Here is a 27,426-nt window from a genome sequence, read left to right as displayed (position 1 = left end):
GGAGGAGGAGAATGGGAGGAGGAAGTTGGCCAAGGAGAGGAGGCCAACAGAGAAGGGGAGGAGGAGAAGGAGATGCGGTGGAGGAGAGTGATTTCGGATCGGTCGGCGGAGGAGAAGGGCTGAGATCGGTGAAAGGGGATGAGGAGAGGGTCGATCGGCGTGGGTTAGGGATTTGGGGTTGATCGATGGAGGGGGTCGGGTTTTGTTTGGGGGACGAATGGAGTTCGACAACGCTTATAAGTATCATTGGATTTTGGCTTTCGCCGATGCTTATAAGCGTCGGTAATGGGTGGCTTCCGGCGATGCTAAGCAAAGCTTCAGAAAAATCTATTTTTTTCGATGTTTTTTAAAAGCGTTGGTAATCTTTGTCACCGAAAAAAATTTATCGACGGTTCTACCTAGCATCGGCAATATAGAGTCGGCAATTATAGTTTTTGCTGTAGTATTATAATTTATTGCGAAATAATGGTTTAATGAATATTTTAATATTAACGTCTCGTTTATGAACTATGAACTTCAAATTTATGAAAAATAGTATTTTTGCTATGAAAAGAATAATTTCATAATTATTCTACTGTTGAACGCTTATTTATTGACTATGAACTCTATAAAGCCATTTAGTGTTTATTCATGTATGATTCAAAAACATATGATTTAAGAAATATGACTCAAAAAAAAAATTGTTCTAAGAACTATGACAAAAAGGCTCTCAAATAGCTAGGTATGGCTCCCGAAAGTGATATAGATCGACATCCAGTTCCATATGATCCTACTAGCAGGTAATAGTAGTTGGCATACGACTCTACCAGTGGATATTAGTAGTTGGCATATGATCCTACTATCGGATAATAGTAGTTAGCATACGATCCTGTCAGTGGGTAATAGTAGTTGACATACGATCCTACCAATAGGTAATAGTAGTTGATGTTTGTCGATTACGGGCTGTCACGGGAATAATAGTAATTTATGTTATACACCTAGTAATTTAGTCTGAGAGTAGTAATTTGATGGTTAAATGGTAAATGATTTACGATTTTATTTATGCTATACACCTAGAACCATGTTTACAACATATTGATGATTTACTTAAACATGAACAACTTCATGACTTACTTTATCATATGATACTATGATATGTTCTATTTTGTAATAGTTATTATTTTCTTTATATACTGCATCAATTCATGCAAAAACTTATGTTTGATCTGGTAAGATAGTGAAAGGATTACTTACTAAGCTGTGTCACTCATATATTTCTATTCTTATTTTTTTCTCTCCAGACGAATAGGGTCAATAAGAATGAAGGATGGTCTAGGCTTAGAGTTCGCGCTAGCAAATATGACGATTTTGTAGAAGAATTTTAGTATTTTAAATTGACTGTGAAATTGTAGTTAATGATTTTCTGAATATTGAGGAATATGGATTTGGTATTTATGTTTGGATTTAGATGCTCTAAACTAACATTGGTTGCATTTAATGGATAATGAAATTGAATTTTTATTTATTATATTTTGTTTGAGAAGAATTTGGAAGTTAAATGAAACGTTGGACTTCGTATTATCATGGGTTGTATCCCTCGGTAGCACGGCCATGTCATGCTCTGGATCTGGGGCGTGACATCTTCTTCCAAATATTCATTCATTCGCTCTGATGGCGTGGGAAGATATTGGATTTGGAGGCTAAATCATTTCCTGAATAGGAAAAAGATTTTGTGAGGGCTTTGCAATTCATCCCTAGTGAGGTTCATAATCCAACTTAATACATCCATATACAAAGACATTTGGAAAAGATACATCATGAGAGCTTCCTTGTCCATGTATTTGTAGGCGTCTATCAGAAAGGTGTTGATATGATCAGTGAGGTACCCATACGTACCATACATTCAAAGCTTGGGGGCTTTAAATTTAGGAGGGAAGACAAATGCTAGGGATTTGATACAGATCGGTCAGTGTTATTTTTTTACTAATAATTTGCATAGCTTCATTCCAAGAGGGATGTCGTTTAGTTTTCCGGTCTTAGCATTTGAGGTGAGAATCGAAGGAAGAATTCTTTTTAAAAGGCATGGCGTACTGAACTGGGATCGATTGAGCCTCCAACTCTTCATGTAAGCAAGAAAGTGCAACCACCATCATAGCTTTGTCTATGAAAAATGAAAAAATAATTGATTATTAACTATCGTACATAGAGAATGGCTAACATATACTGTTAAGGTATAGAAGAAATATTTTGGATTTGTTTGGAGCTAATCATAATAAAAGGGCAGAAAACGGAGGCTAAAATGATGTCACATATGTAAATAAGTGAGTCATTATCATAATTTTAAGTCATTTAAGGGTATTAGGATGAGCACACACTTTATATGTAATCTAGGTGAAGCTTGAGAAGTGGTAGATAGGTCCACAATGTGCACTTGAAACTGTAGACAAGTGAAATTGTTTTGGTATATCCAGCATCAAGTCATGATTTATAAAATTGTTCTGAATTCATGAATTTATTGTGAATGCTCGATAGTACACATGGATCTCCTACGATTGATCATATATTGCATGGGAATTATTTCTATATGGTGAATTTATGTAAACTCTTACCTAACATGAGTCAACGATCTAGAGTTTGTTTGTTCATTATATCAGATTATTTACTAACTTCCTCAATTTTTCTGTTGTAATATTTGATATAAGGTTTCATTAGCTTATTTTCAGAAGGTGGAGGAAACTAAACAAACAAAAATTATTAGTTTAGTTAAATGCATTTATATTTTATTATGCAGAAGATGTATAACTGGAATTTTATGTTAATGGTTACTTGTTAACTAAAATTATCCTCTTGTTACTAAGAAAAACCATGCAAACGTGATTTATTGGCTTGAGAAAGAGGTTGAAATTTTATACTATCAAAACAAAACAAATTCTTGAACTCGGAATTCATGGTCAGCTTATTTAGCTCAAAACACATGTGATGTGGATAGCAAAGAAATCCAATTTTGAAAGCATATCCTTTAGAACTACTATCAAGAGTAGCCACAGCTGTAATTCATAGTTTTTCAATTTTCGTAATCCATTCAATGTATATTAAGTTTCACTAGGATAAAAATATATGCTAATATCAGACATAATTTTTATCAATTTTAGTCATGTGTTCTTATATAATTAATCAAGTATATACCAATAACATCAGAGTATGCCAGATGGAAAATAGGTCAAAACATTCCAATGTACACACCCATAAGTTGCATCTATTCTAAGGAGATAATCCAAAACAATAACTATACTATCTGATAAAAAAATTTAACCAATATAAAACCTAAAGACATAGCAAATTCACAACTTTTTATTTCTTGTGGCTTTAAAGTCCCAATACCAAGTAATTGGGATTGCCAAGTGATTGTCTCTAGAAATCTCTATAATGTGAAAAGGAACATTAAGAAAGAGGAAATACAAGGGAAAAAGAGGGAAAGAATAATGCACCAATCAGAGATGAGATATGAGATTCTACTTTTTTTTTGCTTAAAATATGAGATTCTACTTCCAAGGTGAGAATTTGCGCAACTTTTTTTCTCCATCTAGATAGATTACAAGGAAGAGACCTCATTTTAAACACAAAAAAAAATGGGAGGAGCTATGAAAATTCAGAGATGAATATAGATACTCTTGAAGAAGTACTCTTGGGTTAAAAAAGCTAAAATAACGAGCAAACCTCAGTCTTAAAGAAATATAGTCACCATCCAAATTAGGATCCTGTAGGCAGTGTTGCTGACAGTCAAACTTGTTTCTTCAAGTTGTGCAGGTTGATCAGACTTGATGTACATTTATCTAATGAAGTTTTAATTAGAAAAGCTATGATATCTTAGCATACAAATTTGGTCATAGAATCTTTTGAAAATTTAAATCTCCTTTTATTAAGATAGATAATATATTTTTTCCATATTTTTGTTGCATCTGCCCAACATCTGGTAAATCTTCTATGCTCCACCTAATTCTCTGCCCGTACCATATATATATGTGTGTGTGTGTGTGTGTGTGTGTGTGTGTGTGTGTGACAAAGCTTGTGAATTTTGTTAGGGCATGCAACATATGTCATACCAACCATCCATCTACCACTTGGAACACCAGTTGCGAAATATAAGTTATAATCACACATCCTTTTAAAAGCATGATAATTCTTTCTCCAAAAAAAACGAAAGGTATGAAAGAGAATACACATGATCTTCATAAGCTCAAACACTTATCATGATCGAAGTTATTGATCAATTGATCAGATCCCAGTTACGTTTTGCCAAAAGGCAGCCCAAAAAGACAAAAACACCAGGCAATTAAAATTTTAATACTTGAGAACAATGACAAGAATCATTACCCTTCTGTTTTTTTGAAAGTAGACGAGAATCATTCCTATTATCACAACAATGTACAACAGCATTTTACCAGCCTCTAGAGAAAACAGATTTGAAACAAATATACCAACTTTGGAATGCCATCAAACAATTCAATAAATTTTGTTGATGTCACCTCTCTTGATCCTTCGTGTCTACTTTTGCTTGACTAGAGACTGCTGGAATCTGTTCTTTCTTATCCTTTGTAGAGGACGAAGACCCTTTCTTATCCAAGTCATTTGCCTCTGATGAAGAAGCTGCTCGACCCATCCCTTCTTCAATTGGAAGCGTCTGTTTTGACCCCCCAAGAGCCACACCAAGGACAATGTTATCTTCAAAGGCAGGCCTGGCTACTGGGGGTGTTGTAGTAGGCACCCTTTCACCTTCATTTTTAGCATGAACTGGACTGGTACCATCCACCTGCTCGCTAACAGCCTCTGGGGACATAGGATTCTCACCACCAGCTTTAAAGGTCGATCCTACTGAGTCCAAGCCTTCAAGCTGGGAACTCAATGATGGTGCTGTTGCAGGATCAGCCTTATTACTCTTGGAAGGCGTGTCTCCTGAGCTTTTCTTCTTCTGTAGCTGTTTGTCTGAATTGTTTAAGATTGTGCCTTCAGACGATGGAGTGACCTTGGGCCCTGATGCAGAAGTAGCTTTCGAAGTTTGTTCTCCATTAGTCCGTGATGTACGGGGCTTAGCTTTGTCATCACCATTGATTCTTGGTGAGGGCTCAATAAGAAGGAACGGGCGGTTGGTGGCAGCAGCAGAACGGGTAACAATGGTCTCAGAATAAGGAATGTTCTCCATGTCTGCATCACCATATATTTTCTGCACGGTGCGAATTGGAGTGGCAAGCCTGGCCCGGTGATGACTGATGACTCTGAGGAGATCTAGCAAAACCGCTTCCTATTGTTTTTCATTTTTCACCAAAATCCATCAAGTTTGTTATTATCATATTCAAATTGAGCTTGATAAAGCAATCTAAGATTGTTTGAGAAACAATACTAAATTCTTCAGAAGCGAAAGGCGCATATGAGGTTGACAACAACAAGAACTGGAAGTGCCACTGTATCATAATGCCGAAAGTTCATAAAATATGGGAAGCTAACTGAAGAAAAAAGATATCAACTATTAAACATTTTATGCAGAGAGGGGGTATAGACAAATGGGCAGCCCACTGTTCAGGGATTCTTGTCAAAGTTACAGTTCACGTTCACTCTCCGAAGTTGGCAGTAGTTTGCAATACTAGAAATCTTGGAACCTCTCTTTTTAAGATCTAGGACAGGGAAAGCCTGGCCAAATTTGTAGTTGAGGGTGGGACTCAATCTCAGGCCATTGGCACCCAACCCCCAATGACTTTACCAACTGCACTAATTGGCAACCTTGGAAATCTCTGCTAGTTAATTGATCAAACCTGAGCTTTATTAATAGTTGATACGGTAAAGATCTACATGGTTAGAGGTTTTACATATGATAACAAAATTTTTAAAAAAATAACAAAGCTTCCAAGGCTCTTCCCAGTGCAATTAATTAAACTAGAAAAAGAGCTCAAATCACAAGAGATAATTTTTTTTATATTGGGGTACAACAAATCATAAAACACAGATTGGTTCTAAACTGTGTTCACATACCATGTGAGAAGCCTATGGCTATTATCTATTGCTATATAATAGCTCCATTGCATTTTTTTTAAGATGGGTGGTTGTGATTGCATGAATTAAAATACTTGATAGATATACAGATTGCCTTAAAGATATGGAATACTTCTTGGATAGGCTCTATAATTCCCAGTCCATTTGAATAAGCAATATACTAGAATGAAAGAGAAACTTAGGTAGGCTTTTCAATTCCGACTCTCATCAGGAAATTAAAGCAACAAATTATAGAGAAAAAGGGACAAAAGCATTATCTCTTCCTCGATTATACTGTAAAATATGCCTAAATTAGAGCAAGGTGTGGGGAGAGCCTAGCAGTTTCTCCAACAGACAACTCATTTTCAAGGAGCGTGCATTATATTAGCACAAAAAATGGAAACTCAATAAAATTGTCATCCATTTGGCATTTGATGGTTTCACGTGATCTCATGAGAGAAAAGAAAGCAAACAAACAATGGAAGAAAAAAGAAAAAAGAAAAAAGAAAGTCTGCATCAAAAAAATTGAGATTCTCAATTCCACAAAATCATCTGAGCTGTTGTAGGCTACCCAATTATCCAGGCAAAAGAAAAGAAAAGAAAGAACATTCAAATAAAATAGGATAGTTGTGGAAGTTGTGCAATAAAAGAAAAAGGGGAAGGCTGGAGAGAGAGAGAGAGAGAGAGAGAGAGATGTCAACATATTCCATATTTCTCTCTCTCTCTCTCTCTCTCTCTCTCTCCCCCCCCCCAAAAAAAAATATCGAGAATTCTCAAATAACTCGCAACCTCCTGCATTATAAGGGATTCAAAATAGGAGGCAGAAAAAAGCATAAACTTCATCAAATTTTCTGTTCTGAAATGGATCATAGATATTCATTGTCATCCAATCATCTAATCATGACCATCATGGAATGTTCCTTCTCCATAATTTCAAAAATATTGAAAAAACTGTGATGCAAAATACTTTCACTAGATCTTGGACATGTATGATGCATGTTAGAAAAGCCGCAAATGGCGTTAACATGTCACCATAAAGCCCCTGCTCAATGCATTAATACCATCTATGTCAATATACCAGTTACAGCGACCACACCCTATAACATTAATATCAGCATTCGCCGAACTAACCTAAATCGGGTGGTTCGGCTTACCGAACGAACTAACACCAAATCGGGACAGTTTAGTGGGTAAATTCAGTTTATAACCCCCTCCACCAGCATTCAGCCGAATACTCAAGAAAGTGCTTGCTCTCTCTTTTCGCTCTCTCTCTACCCCCCCTCCTTCAACGTTGATCCATGCTAACCGACGCCAAGGGAAGCCCCCATCTCCCTCCTCCCTCCCTCCCTCTCTTCCTTCTTTCCTCTCTCCATGAGCCCCTCTCCCTCACTCTCTCTCTCTCTTCCTCTCCTCCCTCTTCCCCCCCTCTGTGAGCCCCCTCCCTCTCTCTCCCCCCTCCCTCCCTCTCTCTCCTCCCTCTTTCCCCTCTCTATATGCCCTCTCCTCCCTCCCTCCCTCCTCCTCTCTCTTCCTCTCTGCCTCTCTCGCATAGGTTCAATATGCCCTGGCTCGATACAATACGTACTAGTATCATACTGAACTAGTCACAAACTGGTACGAGTCCCAGTACCGATCCTGCAGACCTTGATTGATACAATCTCCTTCGATACACCACTTACAATGAGTGCCCCCTACTTTTTTCCCCATAAGTCTAATGAGTTAAGATGAATAGAAGTCTACGACCAAATATTGGATGTATATAACAATCCATAATTAAAAATAAAGACTTGAATTAAAAAAATCTAATCATTGGCATTTCAGTAAAAAAATATTGGAGTCTATTCCACAAAATCCTCTCTCCTCTTAAATCCAACCATCCATCAAATATATATAATCCATCCACTTGAATCAATCACATTTATTACGAATAACATCTCATCAAATGATGTGGCATCCATCCATCAAATGCTCTTTTCTCTTCAGTTACTCATATGCATTGCATGTACCGCAACATACTATATTCTGATGGGATCATAGCTTTCCATCAAATACTCATGCTTGAAGTTCATGTGCATCATATGCGCCAACTATTAGTTATTACACGTATCAAATCAATTGTCCATATAGTGTATTTTACTTGAAGATGAACCACACTATAATTACTAGGTTCTCATACTTGAAGATGCACCACCAAAGATTTGAACCCAGAACCTTTAGTTGCTAAGCAGAGGGGTATCAAATTTCATGGTATCAGACTCTCATGATCATCTCCCCAACTTGCTGAGACTGCTTCTGGAATTTTGTAGTTGTCAACACACTTTGCCATTCAATGGAATTTGACAAACTTAGATGCCTATAGTTGTCAAAAACTCAAAAATTTTAACTGGGACCAAATGATTTTGTTCATGCCCAGCTGAATATTGTAGATATCCAGTCAAGACACCGACTTCTGATCTTTCTAGAGGCATATTTGGCACTGCTTCTTTGAGTACAGCAACCATAACATCACCAATATGAGCAAATCAATTACCAGCTCATAAAACGTCTGTAGTTTCTGATTTCAAAGCTTCCCTTGATGAATGATACATATGAGTTCAATAACTTTAGCTTTATTTTTCTCCAACCATCAATTTTACAAGGAAATAAGGAGAAATGTTTTAGGCTCATCTTCATTCGGAGTGATCCCATTCCAGTCAGCTGCTCTCACTAAGAAATCCATCACCCAATTCAACACCAATCTTATTCCTCTACTGCTATTTTTGTATCACTTTAATAGGAACTCATTTTCACATCTTCAGTCATTTTTTTCTCAGTGCTGGTTTTGTTTGTTAGCATTTACCTTCTTTAATACTTCACAAGTATTTCCTTACCACCTTCTCCCTCATTTTGTAACTTCTAAGGGCCTGTTTGGAAAATCAAGAGGATTGGGCTGGATTCCTATGAGAATCGGGCCTGTTAGCCTCTGCCCAAACCCCTTTTTCTTTGAAGGCCTATCCTAGTCTTGGCCTAAGTCCCATGTATAGGTCTGTTGGCCGGCAGGATTAAAAAAAAAAAAGAAAAAGCTATAAAGGTCTCTTTTTTTTCTCCTACAGGATTTGGGCTAGAGTGGGATTGGGATGATGGGGGCCTTATTTAAATAAGTTGTGTAGTCCATGATCCAACAGAAAATCCAACTGGCTGTTGGATCATAGATTACACATCTTATTTAAATAAGGCCCATATCAACCCAATTCCTCTCCAGCTCAAATCCTATGGGAGGGGAAAAAAGACTTATATAGTCCAACATGCCCATAGATGGGATTTAGGCCAAGAGTAAGACGGGCCTTTAGAAAAAAAGAGGCTGGCAGGCTAACAGGCCCAATTCCCATAGGAAATCCAGCCCAATCCTGCTGGATTTTCCAAACAAGCACTAAGTGTTTTTCTTTTTCCTATATCCATCCCACCTCACTCGAGTGTTTGTTGAACCTCCATCTTATCTATCTTCAGCCTATAGTTTGTGAAGTTTCACTATAAAAATTATCAGGCCTATAGGGGCCTGAACACTTCTAATTCCAGTTCAGTTCTCACTGCTGTCTCTCGCCTTAAGATATTTTTCTTTCCATTCTCTCACTCTTATGGCCGACACTTTCACCACATGCCACATAATATCACCCTACTATAGATGTCTGACTAGCTGGGAGAGGTGAGTAGGTGGTGTTCCACCAATCTGTGCACTCTTTTCGCAAGAGATGACCAATGACGCCATCTCCAAGGCCTTAAATCCAGATCCAATATCTTCTGCCGCTCAACATGCATTTTCCAGGATATATTGCTTGATAATCCAAATCCTCATCATCTACTTCTGACAGGTATTGGATAATCAGTCCATCTGTGTTAACCTTTTCACAACACTGTACCTTATCCTAGAGCTCATATTGCAAACTTCCAAAATGGAAGGTAGATATTGACTTATTTCTTTCATGTGTATGTACAATTGAGTAGAGCCTGAACTAATTTGGACTGAAGATCCAAGCTGTGAGCCAGCACATGCAACTGTGAGGTTGAATTTTACTTCAGAAATTGTCAACGGGTTTATGACTTCCTGATGCAGAGCTTAAAGCTAAGTATGAGCCAGTTTGTTAACCTCATTGAGACTGTCCTCTCCTTAGTGTCTAATATTTGCTAAAATGATCCCTATGCTGACTTGCCTATACTTTCACACTTCATCGGGTCCTCTGTCATCCGATAGGATCAGTATGCTGCTAGGTCTCAACTTTCGTTCCCATATTTCCACTAAAGGAGTTTCTCATGTTTTCAAATATCCATCCAGAATAATATGAACAAGGCTTTGATGTTTACAAAATGGTATTAGAATATACTCTTGTGATCTATTTCTACTAATATAAAAAGGTCATCTCTTGACATAGCATTTCTCATGTGTCTCCACAGTAAATATTATATTTTATTACTTAACCCACCTGTTTCATAATCTGTAAGGCAGCTCAAAAACATAACATAAAATCCATGTACATAGACCATCATATGAAATGACCCCCAAGCCCAGCTCTGCATGGCGAAAAATCCCTTTTATCCATATTAACATTAATAAACATGAGACAAACTATGTGATTAAAATGTTTACAGTTCATGCATGTAATGGCAGTTCAAACAATCATGCTTGCAATGATGAGAAAAATTAAAAAAAATTATCAGATTGATCATTTAAATAGATTAGTTGGGAGAGATTCTTATTTTCTTACTTTGACGCAGAGATACTCTTCAAAATGTGATGTCTTCACAAAGCATGATATGAGAATCTGAAACACAATTGAAAGAATATAAATGATATCAACACTGAAGGAATAATGATAGAAACATAAATACAATTTTAAACCAATACCTATAGATGTAGCACACAAAGGAATCTGGAATTCTAGAGCTAGTTATTGTATACCCATGTATATCAGATATAATCAGGGCCACTACACTTTAGGGGAGATACATGCACATCCTAATATCTTATAAAATAAAACACATTAGTTATATGTTTGAGCCATACCCTTCCTCAGGCACAAGATCAGGAATAAGTTTAACTTGAAGCCCAGATTTGTACTACCATACTCAAACGAAGGTTTGATACTACCTAAAGATTGTTAGTTCCACATATTTTTGTACCGATTAGTGAAGTGTTCGTGCAAATGCATGTGTAGAAGGAGAAATATAACCAAAATCTATAATCATCATTAACACAATTGTAAAAAATCATCAAATTATATTATCTATTGCTTGAGATAGAATTGTAGTTTTGAATATAAAAAATGTTTGATATAATTATTACATTGCATAAGGTCAAGCTACTCCATTATATTACATTACTATTGCTATTGTATTATTGTAAGGAGTATAGTTATATGATTACTATGTTACAATTCATATACAACTTTTGTTTAGAGATATGTTAGATCAAATCAAGGTTGCCGGAACCGATACCAGGCACCATACCGGTTTTCCGGCGGCACGAGTCAGTACAGGCCATGCCGGGCCTATACCAACAGAGGAGACGGCACGCAGACCGTGGAAGAGAAAAAGAGAGAGTGAGAAGGGGGAGAGAGGAAGGGAGAGCGAGAAAGCCCGACGGAGGCCGCGGGTGCGAGGCCGCGGCCGGACCCCTATTTCGTTCGAAACAGAGGAACCAGACATGGCCCGGCCTCCTCCGGCCCTCCACCGGCATCCCGCTCTCTCTCTCCCTCCCTCTCCTGCTCGCTCTCTTTCCTTCTCCTTCTCCACCTCCGGCAACAGGTTTCGTTTTCGTTGCCGGAACCGTACTGGTGAGCCACCGGTACGGCTTGGAACAGCCGAAACCGCCCAGTTTGGGACAGTTACACCATCCTTAGATCAAATGGTTCGAATCTGCCTTTGTCTATATGGAACCAATAATCTTTCAAAAGGTACAACTTTACATGAGAATATCAGCTTTTGATGTTCTTAGACTTATTGGATAGGTCTCCTTGAGATCTACAATCAATATCTGATGGCTCTCAACCAAAATTCTAGTGATTTCCAGGTCAAAAAGTGGCTGAAAATTATAGCCATAATTTAGTGACAATTTTCTACTGATTTATGAAAAAGTATAATTTTTAACAGAAATATTGGATTTCATGAATCAAACATATTGAACAAGATCCATAATTGATATCTCATGGAACTCAATGAATTCCAATGTTTTCTGGCTCAAAAAGTGATCAAAACATATAGTTGTAACTTAGTCACAATTTTCTTCCGGTTTTTGGAATTTTAATCATTTCGGCAGTCCATTTTTTGGTAAAGTAATCATATTTGGAGCAGTTTAGACGACCAAGATATCTTTAGTTAGACTAAAAAGCCATGACATTTCTGGACAAAAATTCTATTCGCTCTTTTATAAACAGTAGAGACGTAAGCATACCATGATGATGAATGTGATTGGGCAAGAGATTGGGAAGGAACTTTTTGTTGTTATTAAACTAATTATACAATAAGATTAATTCTCATATACTTGACAGGTTTAGATTTATCTTGTTTAATATCTTTTAACTAGATTGAGATGTAAAAAATACTTTCATTTAATCTTAAGAGGTAAATGTTGAATGTAAAGTTCATAGTTGAGCATTAGAATAACAACATTTACTTTCTTGCGTGTGAACTTTTGTATGTAGCATTGGAAAAGACTACACTATACCATGCAGTTAAAGTTTAAATGAAATCAGAAAGGAGTTTCAAATGAAATATAAGCAACATTGGCAATGAAGAAGAAATGTTTACTGGAGCAAAGTTTCCACTTTATAACAGCACAATAAGAATTTATATTATCACATTAGAAAATCATAAAAAACATCATATCGTACATTCTTGTCGGCATCATAAATATCGGAATGCAGGAAATATTGTTGTCAAAAGAATGGTAAGTAGCATTCTTCTTTATGGGTGGTTGTTATCTACCAACTTTTACAGTTTTGCTCAGCTTATCTACATATTGCCCTGATAATAAATATGAATACTATAAGAGCTGACTGGATATAAATATGGATATTACCTTCACAAGGATCATTTTTAGTCTTTTTAAAAGTATAGCTCCTTTTGTTTACATCAATTTGCCAGTGTTTGTCCAAATTTTGTGGTAAATGATTCTTCACCACCCGTTAGACAAAAAAAAAAAATCTTAGCCTCCTTAAGGTACGCATTTAATCCTATATTGCCAAAAGATTTTCCATGACTGCCGATACAGTTAGATAGGTAGGCAAGGCTTTATCCTTTAGATCTACTTTTTTGGCATACAAGCTACTTTTTCATCTAAGCTATACTCAGAGAGCAAGTTGAAGATATGGGTCTGTCAAGTTTCCCACCAAAACTGCCATTAGATTTTCAAGCAAAATATTATTTGAAAAGAAATTTTATTTAATGATATACTATTAAGTATAAATAAACTGCAACTACTTGCATTTACATTAATACTGTTGTCTCTATACTAACACTAACCTTCCTCCCCCCAACCCATAATACCCCATTGCCCCCTCTACCATCACATGTTTTAGAATTTAACTTAAAAATTATGTATAAATGAATACATATATAGCCCATTAAACTTTAATTTCTCCTTATAGCTTTCAATTTAACTTTTGAACTGTCTGACATTATATGCTTAAATCCATGTCTCAAGACCCTTAGGTTGTATCTCGAAACTTTTTTACCATTTGTTCATTATATGTGCTAAATTCTTTGTGGAATGTTTCAGTTAAAGATTCTTCAAAAATGGGCATCCTAAAGCAGTAATATTTTCTTCTGAGGAACGTCAAACTTTCACAACCTTGTAGACATGCAATCAGCATGTCTCATGTTGTCATTTGAAGCCCAGTTGCAAGACTATCATGTGGTGCCTGAAGAAAAGGTATTAGGATTACATCCAACAGAAGCACAAACCATTTACATCAAAATCTCTCTTTTCTTTTCTTTGATTCAAAATAAAATTTCAGTTGATCATTCAACGTAGGATCAAGCAAGCAAATCATATCTTGTGATGCAGTGCTGATAGCCTGGCACTCAGAATATCAGAACCTGATCATTAATATTATGATTGACAAAAAATTATAGGCATTCACTGTTTTTATATGGATCAATTTTTTTAAAATCTGGGCAAGTTGACCAGGTCGACCCATGACCTGGAAACATGCATGGGTCAGGTCGATCCCAAATCCAGAAATCCCAAAAACCCATATGACTCGACCTGGACGCGTCAACCCACTTTTGATCTGTCCGGGTTAATCACTTAAAAGATGCTGAAATAACACAAAACAATTAAACGTTATTACTTTACTAGTTTACTATATAGGATTAGGACTTTATTTTAACCATGGTAAAAGCTTCATCCCAAGTCCTAATTTCCTTCATCATCATTGTCATCCAAAATTATTCTTATAGGGTATTGCTGGTAGGAGATATTAATCTACATTTTTAATCTTATTTTTTGTGCAAATAACTTGCAATATTCTTTTATTTTTTGGCATATATGTAACATATATGATGAACTCATCATCATCATCATTATTATTTTATATTTTGAAATTTTTACTACTTTTATATGTTTATTTATTTATGATGCGATGGGCTAATGGATCAACCTGCAGTTGAATCACTGACATGTGACCTGAACGCTAAAACATATGCTGTGCAAGCCAGGTAACACTGATATTGACAGTTTTCTTCCGCTGACCCGTAACCTGGACACCAAAACAGGTGTTGTGCAAGAAAGGCTTCAGAACATTGATATGGAGAGTTGTCTTCCCTTCTGCATTCTTATCCAATGGTGGATGTGGAGAAGGAAAAGCTCATTTTTTAACTTTTAGGCAACAATATACCTCTTTGGTTTGTCCAGAAAATTACCCAGTCACCCTGTTTCAAACTTTGGAAAGTGGAAAGTGAGGTTCAGCTAATTTGATACTTTCGAGGATAGCATGAAAAACTGAAATTCTTTACTAAAGATTTCTAGGTGCTCGCCTATGATCTCGGGCAAGAGGAGGTAGCCTTGGAGTGCCTCGATAGTCCCCAGGTGAGGCAGGTTACTGAAGCGATGCCCGCTTGAGATAAAGCAAGAGACATTCGAGAAAGGACGTCTCCAATCTCCAACAACATTCTTCTTGTCCCTTTTCTTCCCATTCTTTAAAAGCTCTGTTAGTTTTATTCTGAGAGGCATTTTGGTCTATTGGAGCCCTCATAAATGAAGGGCTAAAGGAATACTAGGCCTCATGCAAGATCGTGGCAAGTGCAATAGCTTCAACTTAACCGGATTTTGAAGAGGAGGCTAATTCAAAGGACAGACAATGTGACTAACGATTATAAACCTACTGATGAAGGAATCAATGATTATGTTGATGATGATGCTTGAAGGCTTGAAGCTACTCTAGGATGTCTAGCAATTTTTTGTTATGTTTTTTCTTCAGAAACATGTTATGGGAAGTGGCATTTTGTTGTCATGTTTGAACAATGAAGCGATTATAAGATGTCTAATGATTTACATTTACTTCCTTTTGTGAAGTGGTATTTTGATTTGATTTTTTTTTTTTTTTTTGATGCGAGACATGATAGCTCATGTCTAAGACAATTATGATGTAGGATGTTGAAACTTAAATGAATAATGTTACAATGTTTGCATTGTTTTTACGTAGAAACAATATTTATTGCATTTTTCACAAATTAGTGACCTGCTTTCCTCAGGTGAGCACTTTTTTAGCACCTAGCACCTCAAGAGATATAGAGATCATGTCACCTTAAGAGTATCGTTTGTTTTTGAAATCCATGAAGTTGATTAGTGTACAGGTCCCTTTAGGAGAAAACTTTAGCTAGAGATTAGGCATATAGATTAATGCAACATAATGCAGGCCAATGCTAGACTTATTCATGCAGCAAAAGTTGTGTCTGCCTAATATCAAAATTTTGTAAAGCGGCATATCTAAAGATATAGAAAGCTTGTTGGCATGGTTCGCTGTACCAATACCGAATCAGCCAGTACGGAACGTACTGTACCGGTTCGGTACCGGTATCTGGTACGGATGGCGTACAAACACTCAGTACACCGAAAAAATCCCGTACTGAACCGTACCGATACAATGCTAGTATGGCACCGGTACGGAGTTTGGTACCGAGACGGCGAACCTTACTTATTAGTGTACATATTAACATGACATTCTATATTCATGGCAAATTTAAGGTTGCAAGGAGTACCATGTGAAGAAGCTTCTTTAGAATGTTTCGCAATGTGGCCTGTGTTTGAAATGGGAAGACAAAATTCTCTTTTTGCCCTAATGTGCTCTTATCTGATAGCAAAAGTACAAGAATGGCTGCTTAAAGTTAGCTTAATTAACTAGGTAGAAGCATGCATGCTTTATAAATTGTGATCACATTCTTTCTAGACAGAATTTTAAAGATAACAAGAAATTATCCTTGTGAAAAAGGAACGATTTGAATATTCGAGCGTGAGTTTCAGAATGGGAGAATTAGGTTATATTTTTTGCTTGATACATGAGAAACTGATACTTCAGAAAAGGTCGAGGTTGCATTAATAAATCTAGACAGACAAGATGTGATAAGACTGCCATCTAATGGGGGAATGCAGAGTTGCAGATAGAGTCCATGCATTCTGATAGGTCAGGACACCTAAATAAATTTAATATTTTCATGCACATGAAGCTTGGCAAACACAATTTATTACCTTTCTTCTATTGATTCTACTCAATACTATTTACCCTATCCTTAAGAAGTTAGCTTATACAACACCTACAAACTGGCAAATAATCACCTACTATAGTAAATCAAAGCTTCAGAGCACAATTAGAGTTTACTTATACAACATGGTAAAGAGGCAAGATTTTAAAAGCTTAAAAGTGTGTTTACCAAAAGAGCTTGATTTTCAGGGTTGATATTTTCTAGAAACACTCTTCTATGCAACCTCTGCTGTTCTATTTGAGGATTTTTTGCCAAGACTTTCCGCATATCTGCGACTATATTCTGCTCCAAAAGGCATGTGAAGGTAACATATTTGAGAGAAAGAGAGAGGTATAAAAGCCAAAAATATCAATGAAACGAGAAGTATTCACTGAAAGACATAATCAGCAGAACTGTCCTCACATTAATTTTGCTAACATCCAAGTGGCTGATGGCAAGATGGGTCTTAATACGCCAATGAGTCTTCTGGCTGAGATTTCTTACAACATTTACTGTAAATTTGTGGTTAGGAATATGTACTGCTTCACGATCATCACCTCTTATAATTGTTGGAGACCACCAACCCACATGCTGAAGGGAAAATAAAGTTTCATTAGAAGTAGCTGCATAAGATTGCATATAATAATATCTAAAAGGCAGTAAATAGCAACTACCATCAATTATGATACATATACATTTATTTATTCAACACATAGAATACAAGGAAATATATGTACCTATCTCTCTATGTATGTATGTATGTATGTATGTAACATATATGTATGTTTATAAATTTTTCCATGTATGTGTACATATCTACATATACATACATATACAATAGTGTTTACCATATCGCCCTATATCAATATCTCTCTGCATGTTGGTATGTATGTGCGTATATGCATGTTTATATATATGTATATGTATAGATTTACATATACATACATATAAAATAGAGTTTGGTTGTTTGCCATATCACCCCGAACCATATAGCACCAGGCCAGAACAGGTACAAAAACACTATTTGGGTTGATACAGGCCCCATACCAACCCATACCGAGCCGTACAAAGGTATACTAAGGTGAACTAGGATGCGTATCGGCTTGTACTCTCCATTTGTGGGCAGTACCATAATAAAATGTGAGAAAAATTGGCTCAAGAGCTATCTCGATACAGGGTGTATACCTTACCGTACCAACCTGTACCATACTAAACCGGTAAAGTATATTTCCTAGTACTGAAATCACAAACCTTGGTATACATGCATACATACATGTGTCTATGTCTATATATAGAGACACACACACACACACACGTATGTATGTATACATATATGTATATGTAAACATGTATATGTACATATACACAAGGTTTGCCGTGCCAGCACCGGAGCCCGTACTGGCCAGCTGGTGACATGGTTCAGTACGCCCCAGTGTCGTTCCGTGTCGTGCCCATACCGACATAGCAGAGAAGGCGAGGGAGAGGAAGAGGGAGAACAAGAGAGAGAAAAAGAGAGAGAGGGAGGGAGGGTTGCTGGAGGCGTCCGAAGGGTGCAAGAGAGCTGGAACAAGGGCTCCACGCTCCGGACCCCTGTTTCTAACAAAACAGGGGTCCATCAGAGTCCTTTTTTATTTTAAAAATTTTAAGTAAAGTCGACAAGGAGTTTGCCGATTTCACTTAAAATTTGAGCCTCTTTACTGACTTTACTTAAAATTTTCAGATTAAAAAAGAGCCCCAACGGACCCTTATTTTGTTCGACGCAATGGTCCATAGGGCAGAGCTCTTTCTCCAGCCCTCTGGCGCCCTTCGGCGGCCCTCCCTTCCTCCCCCTCTCTCTTTTCCTCTCTTTCCTTCTCCCTCTCCACCTCCTGTCAGTTTTCCATTTTGAATATCGGAACCGTCTCGGTTCGCCACTAGCACGGCTCGGTACGCCCCGAACTGGACGGTTCGGAACGGTTCTGCATTCTGTATGTATGTATGTACATATGCACCTACATATACATGTGTATATATGCATGTATATGTATGCAATAAGATATATGTATATAAAGATATCTATGTATACATATACATATATACATACACATGCATGTATATGCATATATATAATGTATATAAATGTACATGTATATATGTATGTATACATATATGTATATGTATCATATATGTATGTATGTATGAATGTTTATGTATATGTATATAAACAACATGATTGATTTCCTAACTGATGCTAAAAGGGAAAATAGTATGCACTCATGCCCTGAAAAAGGACTTAAAAAAGCAAGCATCACCAACTACCATCAAGATTGAAACAACATATTAGTTGTGACTTGTGGTCTTAAAACTAACCTCGACGGTACCAGAAACCTCATAACCCTCTATCTTAGTCTGAATCCATTCATTCATAACAAAAGGACGTGTTGCATGGATCATTATACTCGAGAGGAAGTTTGTGAATATCTGCACCATACATGATTTATCAACCAAATCAGCAAAAAGGCTGAGACCAACACCTCATAGGGAAGACACTACAGCAGTATGGTACTTTTCTAAATTCTGGCAATACCTCGCGGCCAGCAAGAGTCAGGAGGACAGTTCCCAGGCCTCCAGCAGTAATCCATTTCTGGGTAGAAAACCCCAGCAATTCCATGAATAAAGAAAATGCAGCAACCCAAACTGCAGTGTACACAGCCTTACCAGCAAATTCAAAACCCATCTGCAATCAAGCAGATAATTAAATAAACACAATGAAAAGAAAACAGCTCCATCAACATAAGAATAAAACTACATGAAAAGCTTGTGTATTTTAAAAATGGAGACTTCTTTTTTCTTTTTTTTTATGTTTGGGGGGGGGGGGGGGGGGGGGGGGGGGGGGAGATAATGGATCCTTCTTAAGATCATTTATTAGTGGCACATAAATCTACACCATAAGATACTTGATCAACTGAAATGCAACAAGATTTCATTCTGTAATTCCAGATATGGCCCTTGTGGACTGATTATGAAACTAGCAACCCTTTTAAGTAGCAAGATTTAATTACTACAAGCATATTCAAGAATAAAAATATCTTGTTATCATAATTGCCTCCAAAATCAACCTCTACATCAAAATTTATGAAATTTAGAGACAGCAAAACAATTGAATATTAAATGAAACTTTCAAAGTTCAAAACCAATAGAAATTGCTTTTCCCTTCTCTTGGCAATCATGATAGCACATATAGAGCCAAGCAGTAAGTCCTTCACTTAAGCCCAAAACAATAAAGAAAAAGAAAAACTATTATGAGTTCAAGAAAAGAAAGAAGAAATTTGCTTAGCAAAAATTATAACAGAAACATACATTTCTTGTGTCATCAAAACCACTTGTCTCCTTAAAGAATTTCTGTGTTTGCTGAATTAAGCTGCAAAGGAAACAACAAGGTTAAGTACCAAACATAGAATACTAGTTCGTAGGCTAGTATTTTAAAATAAAGTCTAGATCAGCAACATACAGCTATAAATTAAAGCAAGCAATGAAGGAAAAAAGAATCATGCAAAATGAAATATCAGCTAGGAGTCATATAAAAGAAAAGGTCAATTCAAATGGTTTTCCAGAAAGAAAATAAATAAATAAACAAATTGCATGCTGCGTACATGTTTCTTGATGCTTATATACAACAAGTTAGACACACTCCTCTTAGCCTCTATGGCTAACATGTAGCATGCCAAACCCATGAACATAGATAAATCAGCTTAAAACACTACATGCTCCTCTGAACCTCAAAAAAAGAACTTGTTTGATGGTACACATGGGATGATGGGACTATACATATTGGCATCAAGCTCCCACAACAAAGTAAACAATGACTTGCAAGACAACGTTACTATTGAGCTGCACAGAAATCATCTCATACTGAGAGAACTTTTTTATTTTTCTTCCAATTTCTTGCAAGTCTATTTTTTATGTTCTGCCTATTCATGCTTATCATTCTGGTACTAAATCTTGAGATAGGCACTTGGCCAGATTTATCTTTTGACAGACTACTTACAAAACAAAGGAAAGACCTTAAGGTAGAGACAGAAACTTTATGATGTTCAAGAAAGACAATAACTACAGGTGAGTGAAAGGAGAATAGAGGAATCTAACTTGCAAAATAAGCACCAAAGCTCATCATTAAAATGTTGACCGACCAAAGATGATGCAGGTTGGCAGATACATGCTCCAAGTCTTTGGTGATGTGACCAACATACACCAATGAGCAATGTGACTGGAAAATGGAGTATGAAAAGTAAAAAACATATTAAGGAAATGATCACAATGATTCTTGTAATCAACTCTTTGTGGATAGAATTAGATATGGAGAAAACTGCATTTCCTCAAGCATCCAGCTTTGAAGTAGCTCCCATTTTAAAGAGTATACAAATGAGAAATTGAAGATTTAGGATACATTTCTTCAGTGGTCATTTTCTTCCTGATGAGGACACAATCATGTACAACAACAAGGTTAAGGATGATGACAGTGACAACATTTAGATCTTTGATTATGTTCCGATGAATAATTAAGAAAGCAATATAGATACAGATTTGAATTCTCTTTCTGTCAAGAATTCAGGAAAGATTATACAGATGCTCCAATTTTTACTTTTTGGTATGTAAATGTTCCAAATTTTAAGAATAATGATAGAAAGTCATTATGTCAAGGAGTTTTTTCATCTGGTTGGTTTCTATGATCATCTGGTTGACAATTGACATGCAATTTTCGTCTATTCAACATTTATAGCAATCCTTTTGCTCCTGCTTCATGTCCCCCATGTTCAATTCTTCCAAGTTCGTGTGCCTTCTATCTCACTCCTTTCTTCGCCCTCAGAAGATAGGTTCAGTACAATGGGTGATATATACAAAAAAAGGATATTTATTATTTGACAGCTTAACCAAAGGATATATGACTACTTCAATTTAGTCAGACCACAAAATAGAAACAGTTATAAAATTTTTCCAACTCTATAAATCACCATCTATGTGAAATGCTTGTGTTTGACATGCAAGCAGATGTTTTAATCAAACCCAGCTTAAGTCTATAAAAGAAGCTTACATGGCAAGCACAGAAGCATGTGAAATGTACTTTTGCACTTGTAGATAAAAAAACAAAAAACAACGCAGAAACAACAATATATAGAAAAGGGATATTCAAGTTTAATGGACAAAAAGTTTCATGAAACTGAAACATGACGAACAAGTATCAGTTTGTAGTAATGATGCAGAGTCTCGATGGGGCAGTATTTATTTCAGAGGAAAAAGGTATTTGGGACAACCACAAGGGTCATTCTGTCATAATGATGCAAAGAATCCATGGACAGTATGCATTTGAGAGGAAAAAGGTATTTGCTGGAAAAGTAAAAAAGATTTAAGTCCACCATTCAATAGGACACTATCAGAAATGGCACAGGTGGCAGAAGGATAAAAGCAGAAAATACTCTCGAGTCTCGAGAATCCGCAACAACAACTAGTTTCTAATGGTGCATCCATTACGGTAACTTGGTAAATTAAAAGATGGTGGCTTGGAATGTTGCAATATAGCAATTAGCCTCTATGTGAATGATCCAGATGGATGTCATTGCAGCAGTCTAGCACTTCATGTATACATGGGTATACAGCTTGCATATGTATGGTATACAGCTATAGACAATCCATATTCAACAAAAATCATTTTAAATGATAGAAGATTGATCCAGCAACAGCTTACCTTGATAGACAATATGCAAAAGCCAGCACAGTAGATAATGATCTCACAAAGATCAAAAGGCGTTGCTTCACTGCTTGGCTTGCTTCTGATGGCAGAACGACTGGATCAAGTGCCCTGATTGAAACAACCAGTTGTTATCAGTGCAGATATCCACAACAAATCACAGCGTGCTGCTTATAAGAATAGTTCTACAGGAAACACAAAATTTAAGGTCATGATACCTGCATATGAGTGTTGCTCCAGCCCAAAGCAGAAGTGGTTGAATATATGAGGTAGAGACATGATATGTTTTACTCTTTTTCCAGTTATTGTCATTCTGTAGGATACAAAATTTATCATATTGCTTAGCTAATAAGTGTAATAAAGCTATGAAATTGATGAATGCAGTACCTGAGCATAAAACACATACATGAAACAGACTTCTAATGGAACGCATGAATGGTCCAAGACCCCAGACAGCAAAAGCAATTATTCCAACTGCTGGGACTAACTGGGGAGTAAAAGGGCTTGCAAGGAGTGCATTATATGACCTATATGACAAATTCAGGTCAAATTATGTATATCAATGTTCACATATGGAATAGAACAATCAATAAGTGGAGTTATAACAATATATAGAAATACCTGATCTACAATAACACCAATGAGAAATCAAAACAATGAGAATTAAGTTCAGCAATCATGTAACAAATGCATTATGTGACTGTAGATAATGGACACACCTTAATATCAGCTCGTATGTGTACATATGTGAAAACACAAGCATTTAAACAAGTCACGTCTAGATGTATGCAGATCACAATCTAGTGGTCCTGGAAGTTGGAAATTTTCTAAATCTGGGAGACTATATAAGCTATCCTTAAATATGCACTTGAGGACCTAGGTTGTTATTTGAACACAGTAATCTTGTAGGAGTTGATTGGAACTGATTTTGATCTAAGCAAAGTAAGTTGAGGAAAAACATTACTTCATTTTCTTAATTCAGTTCTCGAATTTAAAACTCTTATGACATCTGTGAAGACATTTTCCCTCAAAATAAGACTCCAAATGATATACGTCGATGTAACAAAAAGAAAAAAAAACTTGGCAATTTTATGCTTTTGCATATGAATACTCCCTAAGAGACAATGTCGTCACCTCTTTGACCAGAGAATGATCACTGTAAAGTATGAGCTCTTAAAAGCAAAACACAGATGCATGTACTCAAACTTAACCCCATCTCATCTGACCCTTATCACACACCAATCACTCCCAAAGAACTAAAAAATAATAAGAAGAAAATATAGAATTTACATCCTCATAGTTGCATCAGCAATCTAGTCCTACCAGCATGGGAGGCAGAATCAAGAGTTATTCTGCCAAGTTTCCATATATGAAAGTCACATGTAGACTGGCCAGTTGGTGGATGTGTAGGAAAGTTTAATGTATGGCATGTGTGAGGAGTAATAGCGAAGCATATAACCAAGCTAAGCAGTCAATCAAATATTACATTACTATTTTGCCATGCAATCATGCAGCAGAAAACTAGAGCGATCCTTTTTGTAGCACTCTCTCCTTGTTTTCATTTTGTTTTTAACATAATATTTCATATCATTTTGTTCAAAAGATCATAACCAATTTATTAGGCTCCTTTTCTGTTGCATTAAGCACCACACTTCCTTTTGCCACATGAGAAATGGTCTTTAACATAAATAAGACAACTAAATACATGTATTAACAGATAAGTACAGAGTATCGCATGCATAAATCAACATTTGCAGTACCAGTTTCGGTACCCGTATTGGTACCCAACTGGTATAGTGTCAATACAATCCAGTTCTTGATACAAACACTCAGTACAGGAGTCGTATTGAGTATCGATTTGTTATTGGTACAATTCGGTATACTGGTATAATCAGTAAGGACCGATATAGTCAGGTTCTGCAAACTATGATATAAATAAATATGATACATCAGAATATATAAATATTAAATCTTGAGGGTATACCTTGTCAAAGCCAAGGTGGTACTTTTCAGAAGAGGGAATTCATGTACAGAGCTTGGCATAGCAAAAGACCGGGAAATGAAAACATTGTATCTATAAGGGATCAAGAGCATTGGCTTGTTTATCCTGTCTGAAACATGTAGACTCCAAACATCTTGTCGCTGCACAAAAAATATTTAGATCTCCTTTAAGCTGCATGTGTATAAGGAAAGAATAAACAGCACTTTACTACGGTGACTTGCATAATGTAGCAGGAAGATAGGAAAAAATTTATAAAATATTTTCTTTTAACAACTCATGATGTGAGGACCTATGCGGGCATGTGTTTAGTCCCACATCGGTTATTCGCTGGGTCGATCTTAGATACTTATATGGGATCAAGAAATCCAAATAATACCTTCCAACTGGCCCTTTTGGGTAAGGTCCTAAGTTGATGCAAATGATATCAGAACGGACCCGGCCTATAGTCCATGTGGACTAGGAAACACTACAACACATGCTCATTGAAGCTGACCACGAGCTGATCGTAGTGCTTGTAATTAAATTTGAATGGATTTGGACCCTTAGCTTGACGAAGATGTCAAAGCTTAAACAGGAGGTATGTGAGAACCCATGCGGGCATGTGTTTAGTCCCACATCGGTTATTCGCTGGATAGATCTTAGATACTTATATAGGATCAAGGAACCTAAATGACACTTTCCAGTTAGCCCTTTTGGGTGAAATCCTGGGTTGTTATACATGATTCTTAGATAAAGTACTCGATTTACCAAAAACCTAGAATTTTACAAAATTAAGAACCAAAAGAAGGGAAAGAACAAAGTAAAAAATTGACAACCTCAAGGCTTCAGAGGTAAAACAAGAACATGGAGAAGCCACAACAAATAGGAATAATCAAGTTGGAACTTGGAACACATACAAGATAATCCTTTCCTCTGCAGAATTTCATTTAAAAAAAGGTACAAAAAAGGTATAAAAGTTGTAAAAAGATACAAAAGTATTTTAGGGGGAAAAATAAGGAAAAAGAAAGAAGCAGCTATATACTTCTGCATTCAAGTTGTGATATACTCAACTGTTGTCAAAAAACTTAATCAATCAGAATGCAATATAGTCATTTTTGAATTTACTTAAAGAAAGAGTTTAGCGAGCCCATATTGAAATACAAGAAGCAACCTCAAATAATGCATTGAGGACAGGATCAAATTATGCCTATAAAGAAAAGATATGAGAAAATAAAAAAGAAAATAGAACCATACTGAAGCACATGAGGAAAAGGAAAAACTCGATAAGTGGTGCCAACTCTTCATTTCTGAACTCTGAAAAAACGTAACCAAAGTCAAAAATTAATTGAAATGCAAATGTTGTATTAAGCTAACAAATTGACAACTATAATGTACCTTAAGTTGGTTAGCCTGTCCAAATCTTTTGATGACACCAAAGTCATGGAACAACTGCAGGGAAGCTCCAACAGCCATGGTTGAGAGAAATACAGAAATGGAATAACCAATATGTTAGCAGCAAGAAGTTGTCCTCTTGCCAGAATATTCCAAAAATAGTGGCAAATTTCTGTTAGTGCGAATTAAGAGGCCAAAAATATATGTACAGCGGGCACACCACAAAACCCTGAAACCTGTTTAAAAAGTAGATAAATCAGGTGTTAGTGGCATCAATCACACATCATTCTACTAAAGCACTGCAACTCCTCCCTAAGTATCCAGATTAACTATAAAAGAGGGAAAAATTTCTCGAGGAACCAATGGATAATTCCAATGAAACCAGTAGATTCTGGAAATGTTATATATTCTCAAAGAAATCTTTGAATCTTCACCAATTTTCACAGTCCAGATCAGTGGCCAAATTCACTTGATAACAATTTTCACCTATCGTTTTTACTTATGATAAACACAGAAATAGCTTTTTTCGCGTGACAGTTCTAGTGAAACCAATTTAAATATAAAGACTTTATGTTAGCTTCCAGAAGATGAGTATTGTTTAAAAAACGTAAAAAAAATGAAACAAACTGCTCTTTTCACCTTTTCATTACATGAATTAGTGACCTTGTAACTGCAACTCGAGCTTTGTCCGATCTTTTTTTTTTAAAAAAAAGACTATTTTCCACATTGTTTCTGTTCCAATTAATGATCCAAACTATTTCGGCAATTCAAATTTTGTTTTCCCCCCTTTCAACGTCGAGATTTTGGTGAGAGACAAAGCATAGCTTTCTAGCATCAATCTAGCCTTTAATTTCTCAGAAACAAGAGTCAGAAGAACAAACCCCAGCCAAAATTCATCAAGCGCAGTTCAATTAAACCCGTTCCATGCGATTAAAACTATTAAAATCAGAAAATTAGCACCGTCAACCACTCTCTATCACGAAGATCAATCCGAGAAAAAACGAAAGGGATAACAGAACAGAAATTAAAATTACCTGCAAGGGAAGCGAGGAACAAATCAATCCCCACGACGATTAGTAAATAAACGGAGAATTTAGCGCGAAAATTACCGATTGGTTTCTGAAATTCGGGCAACAGGGGAAGAGGGAGGTGGGGGAAGGGGAAGCGAGGGAGGCGAATCGGAGGAGGGCGCCGCAACCAAACGGGGCAAGCGGGACGGCAATGTCGATAACGTTAGCCGCGTAGGTGACGGCAAGTCCCCCTCCTTTTTTCTTTGGTTCATTGGCAGTTTCTGTCTGGTCGTCAGGGTGTTTTGAGATCCATGACGTTCAGAACTTCAGCCATTGCTTCTCGTGGACATCCACGCTGTACCGCAGATCAGGACCGTCAAAATGGCTATGGGCTAGCAATTGTCGAGGATTAGGTACGGTAAGTTTGGATGCATCGCTACTTGTGTATCTAATGGCAGCCGATGGCGGATGGAAATGGATGTGGCCAAATTACAGTATCATGATCTAATATATTTATAATAAGTATTATTGTAATAACTAATAATTATTATTAACAGGATTTATAGTATAATTAAATTTTTTATGATTATGATTATGATACA

General features: G+C 36.5%; 1 protein-coding gene across 4 annotated transcripts; it reads right to left on the bottom strand.

Moving 5' to 3' along the window:
• Positions 1-4,186: 4,186 nt before the first annotated feature.
• LOC103720763 (mechanosensitive ion channel protein 2, chloroplastic-like) lies at positions 4,187-27,106 on the bottom strand. Of its 4 annotated transcripts, none has more exons than XM_039122315.1 (14): positions 26,849-27,106; positions 25,818-26,050; positions 25,677-25,736; positions 24,426-24,583; positions 22,848-22,968; positions 22,660-22,754; positions 22,439-22,552; positions 20,056-20,116; positions 19,283-19,432; positions 19,066-19,176; positions 17,140-17,307; positions 16,906-17,019; positions 10,743-10,799; positions 4,187-5,278 (listed from the first exon to the last, which is right to left on the bottom strand). In XM_039122315.1, the coding sequence occupies exons 2-14, from the start codon at positions 25,893-25,895 to the stop codon at positions 4,502-4,504; spliced, it is 2,064 nt and encodes a 687-aa protein (XP_038978243.1). In that variant the 5' UTR covers positions 25,896-26,050; positions 26,849-27,106; the 3' UTR covers positions 4,187-4,501. The 4 variants fall into 4 exon arrangements, with proteins under 4 accessions (XP_038978243.1, XP_038978244.1, XP_038978245.1 ...); XM_039122316.1 differs by having other exon boundaries at positions 26,924-27,106; XM_039122317.1 differs by lacking the exon at positions 25,677-25,736 and having other exon boundaries at positions 26,849-27,105.
• Between the last annotated feature and the right edge of the window lie 320 nt (positions 27,107-27,426).

The sequence above is a fragment of the Phoenix dactylifera genome, unplaced genomic scaffold (assembly GCF_009389715.1).
Source record: "Phoenix dactylifera cultivar Barhee BC4 unplaced genomic scaffold, palm_55x_up_171113_PBpolish2nd_filt_p 001465F, whole genome shotgun sequence".
In the NCBI taxonomy this organism is placed as follows: Eukaryota; Viridiplantae; Streptophyta; class Magnoliopsida; order Arecales; family Arecaceae; genus Phoenix; species Phoenix dactylifera.
The sequence above is the reverse complement of the archived record's forward strand: the minus strand, read 5'-3'. Positions and strand labels throughout refer to the sequence as shown.

Coding starts and splice junctions, on each gene's coding strand:
- LOC103720763 (XM_039122315.1), bottom strand. CDS start 25,895: ATGGCTGTTGGAGCTTCCCTGCAGTTGTTCCATGACTTTGGTGTCATC. Junction 20,117..22,438: donor TTTGCATATTGTCTATCAAG/GTAAGCTGTTGC, acceptor TTTCCTTTGCAG/CTTAATTCAGCAAACACAGA. Junction 17,020..17,139: donor TGGATGTTAGCAAAATTAAT/GTGAGGACAGTT, acceptor CTTTTGGAGCAG/AATATAGTCGCAGATATGCG.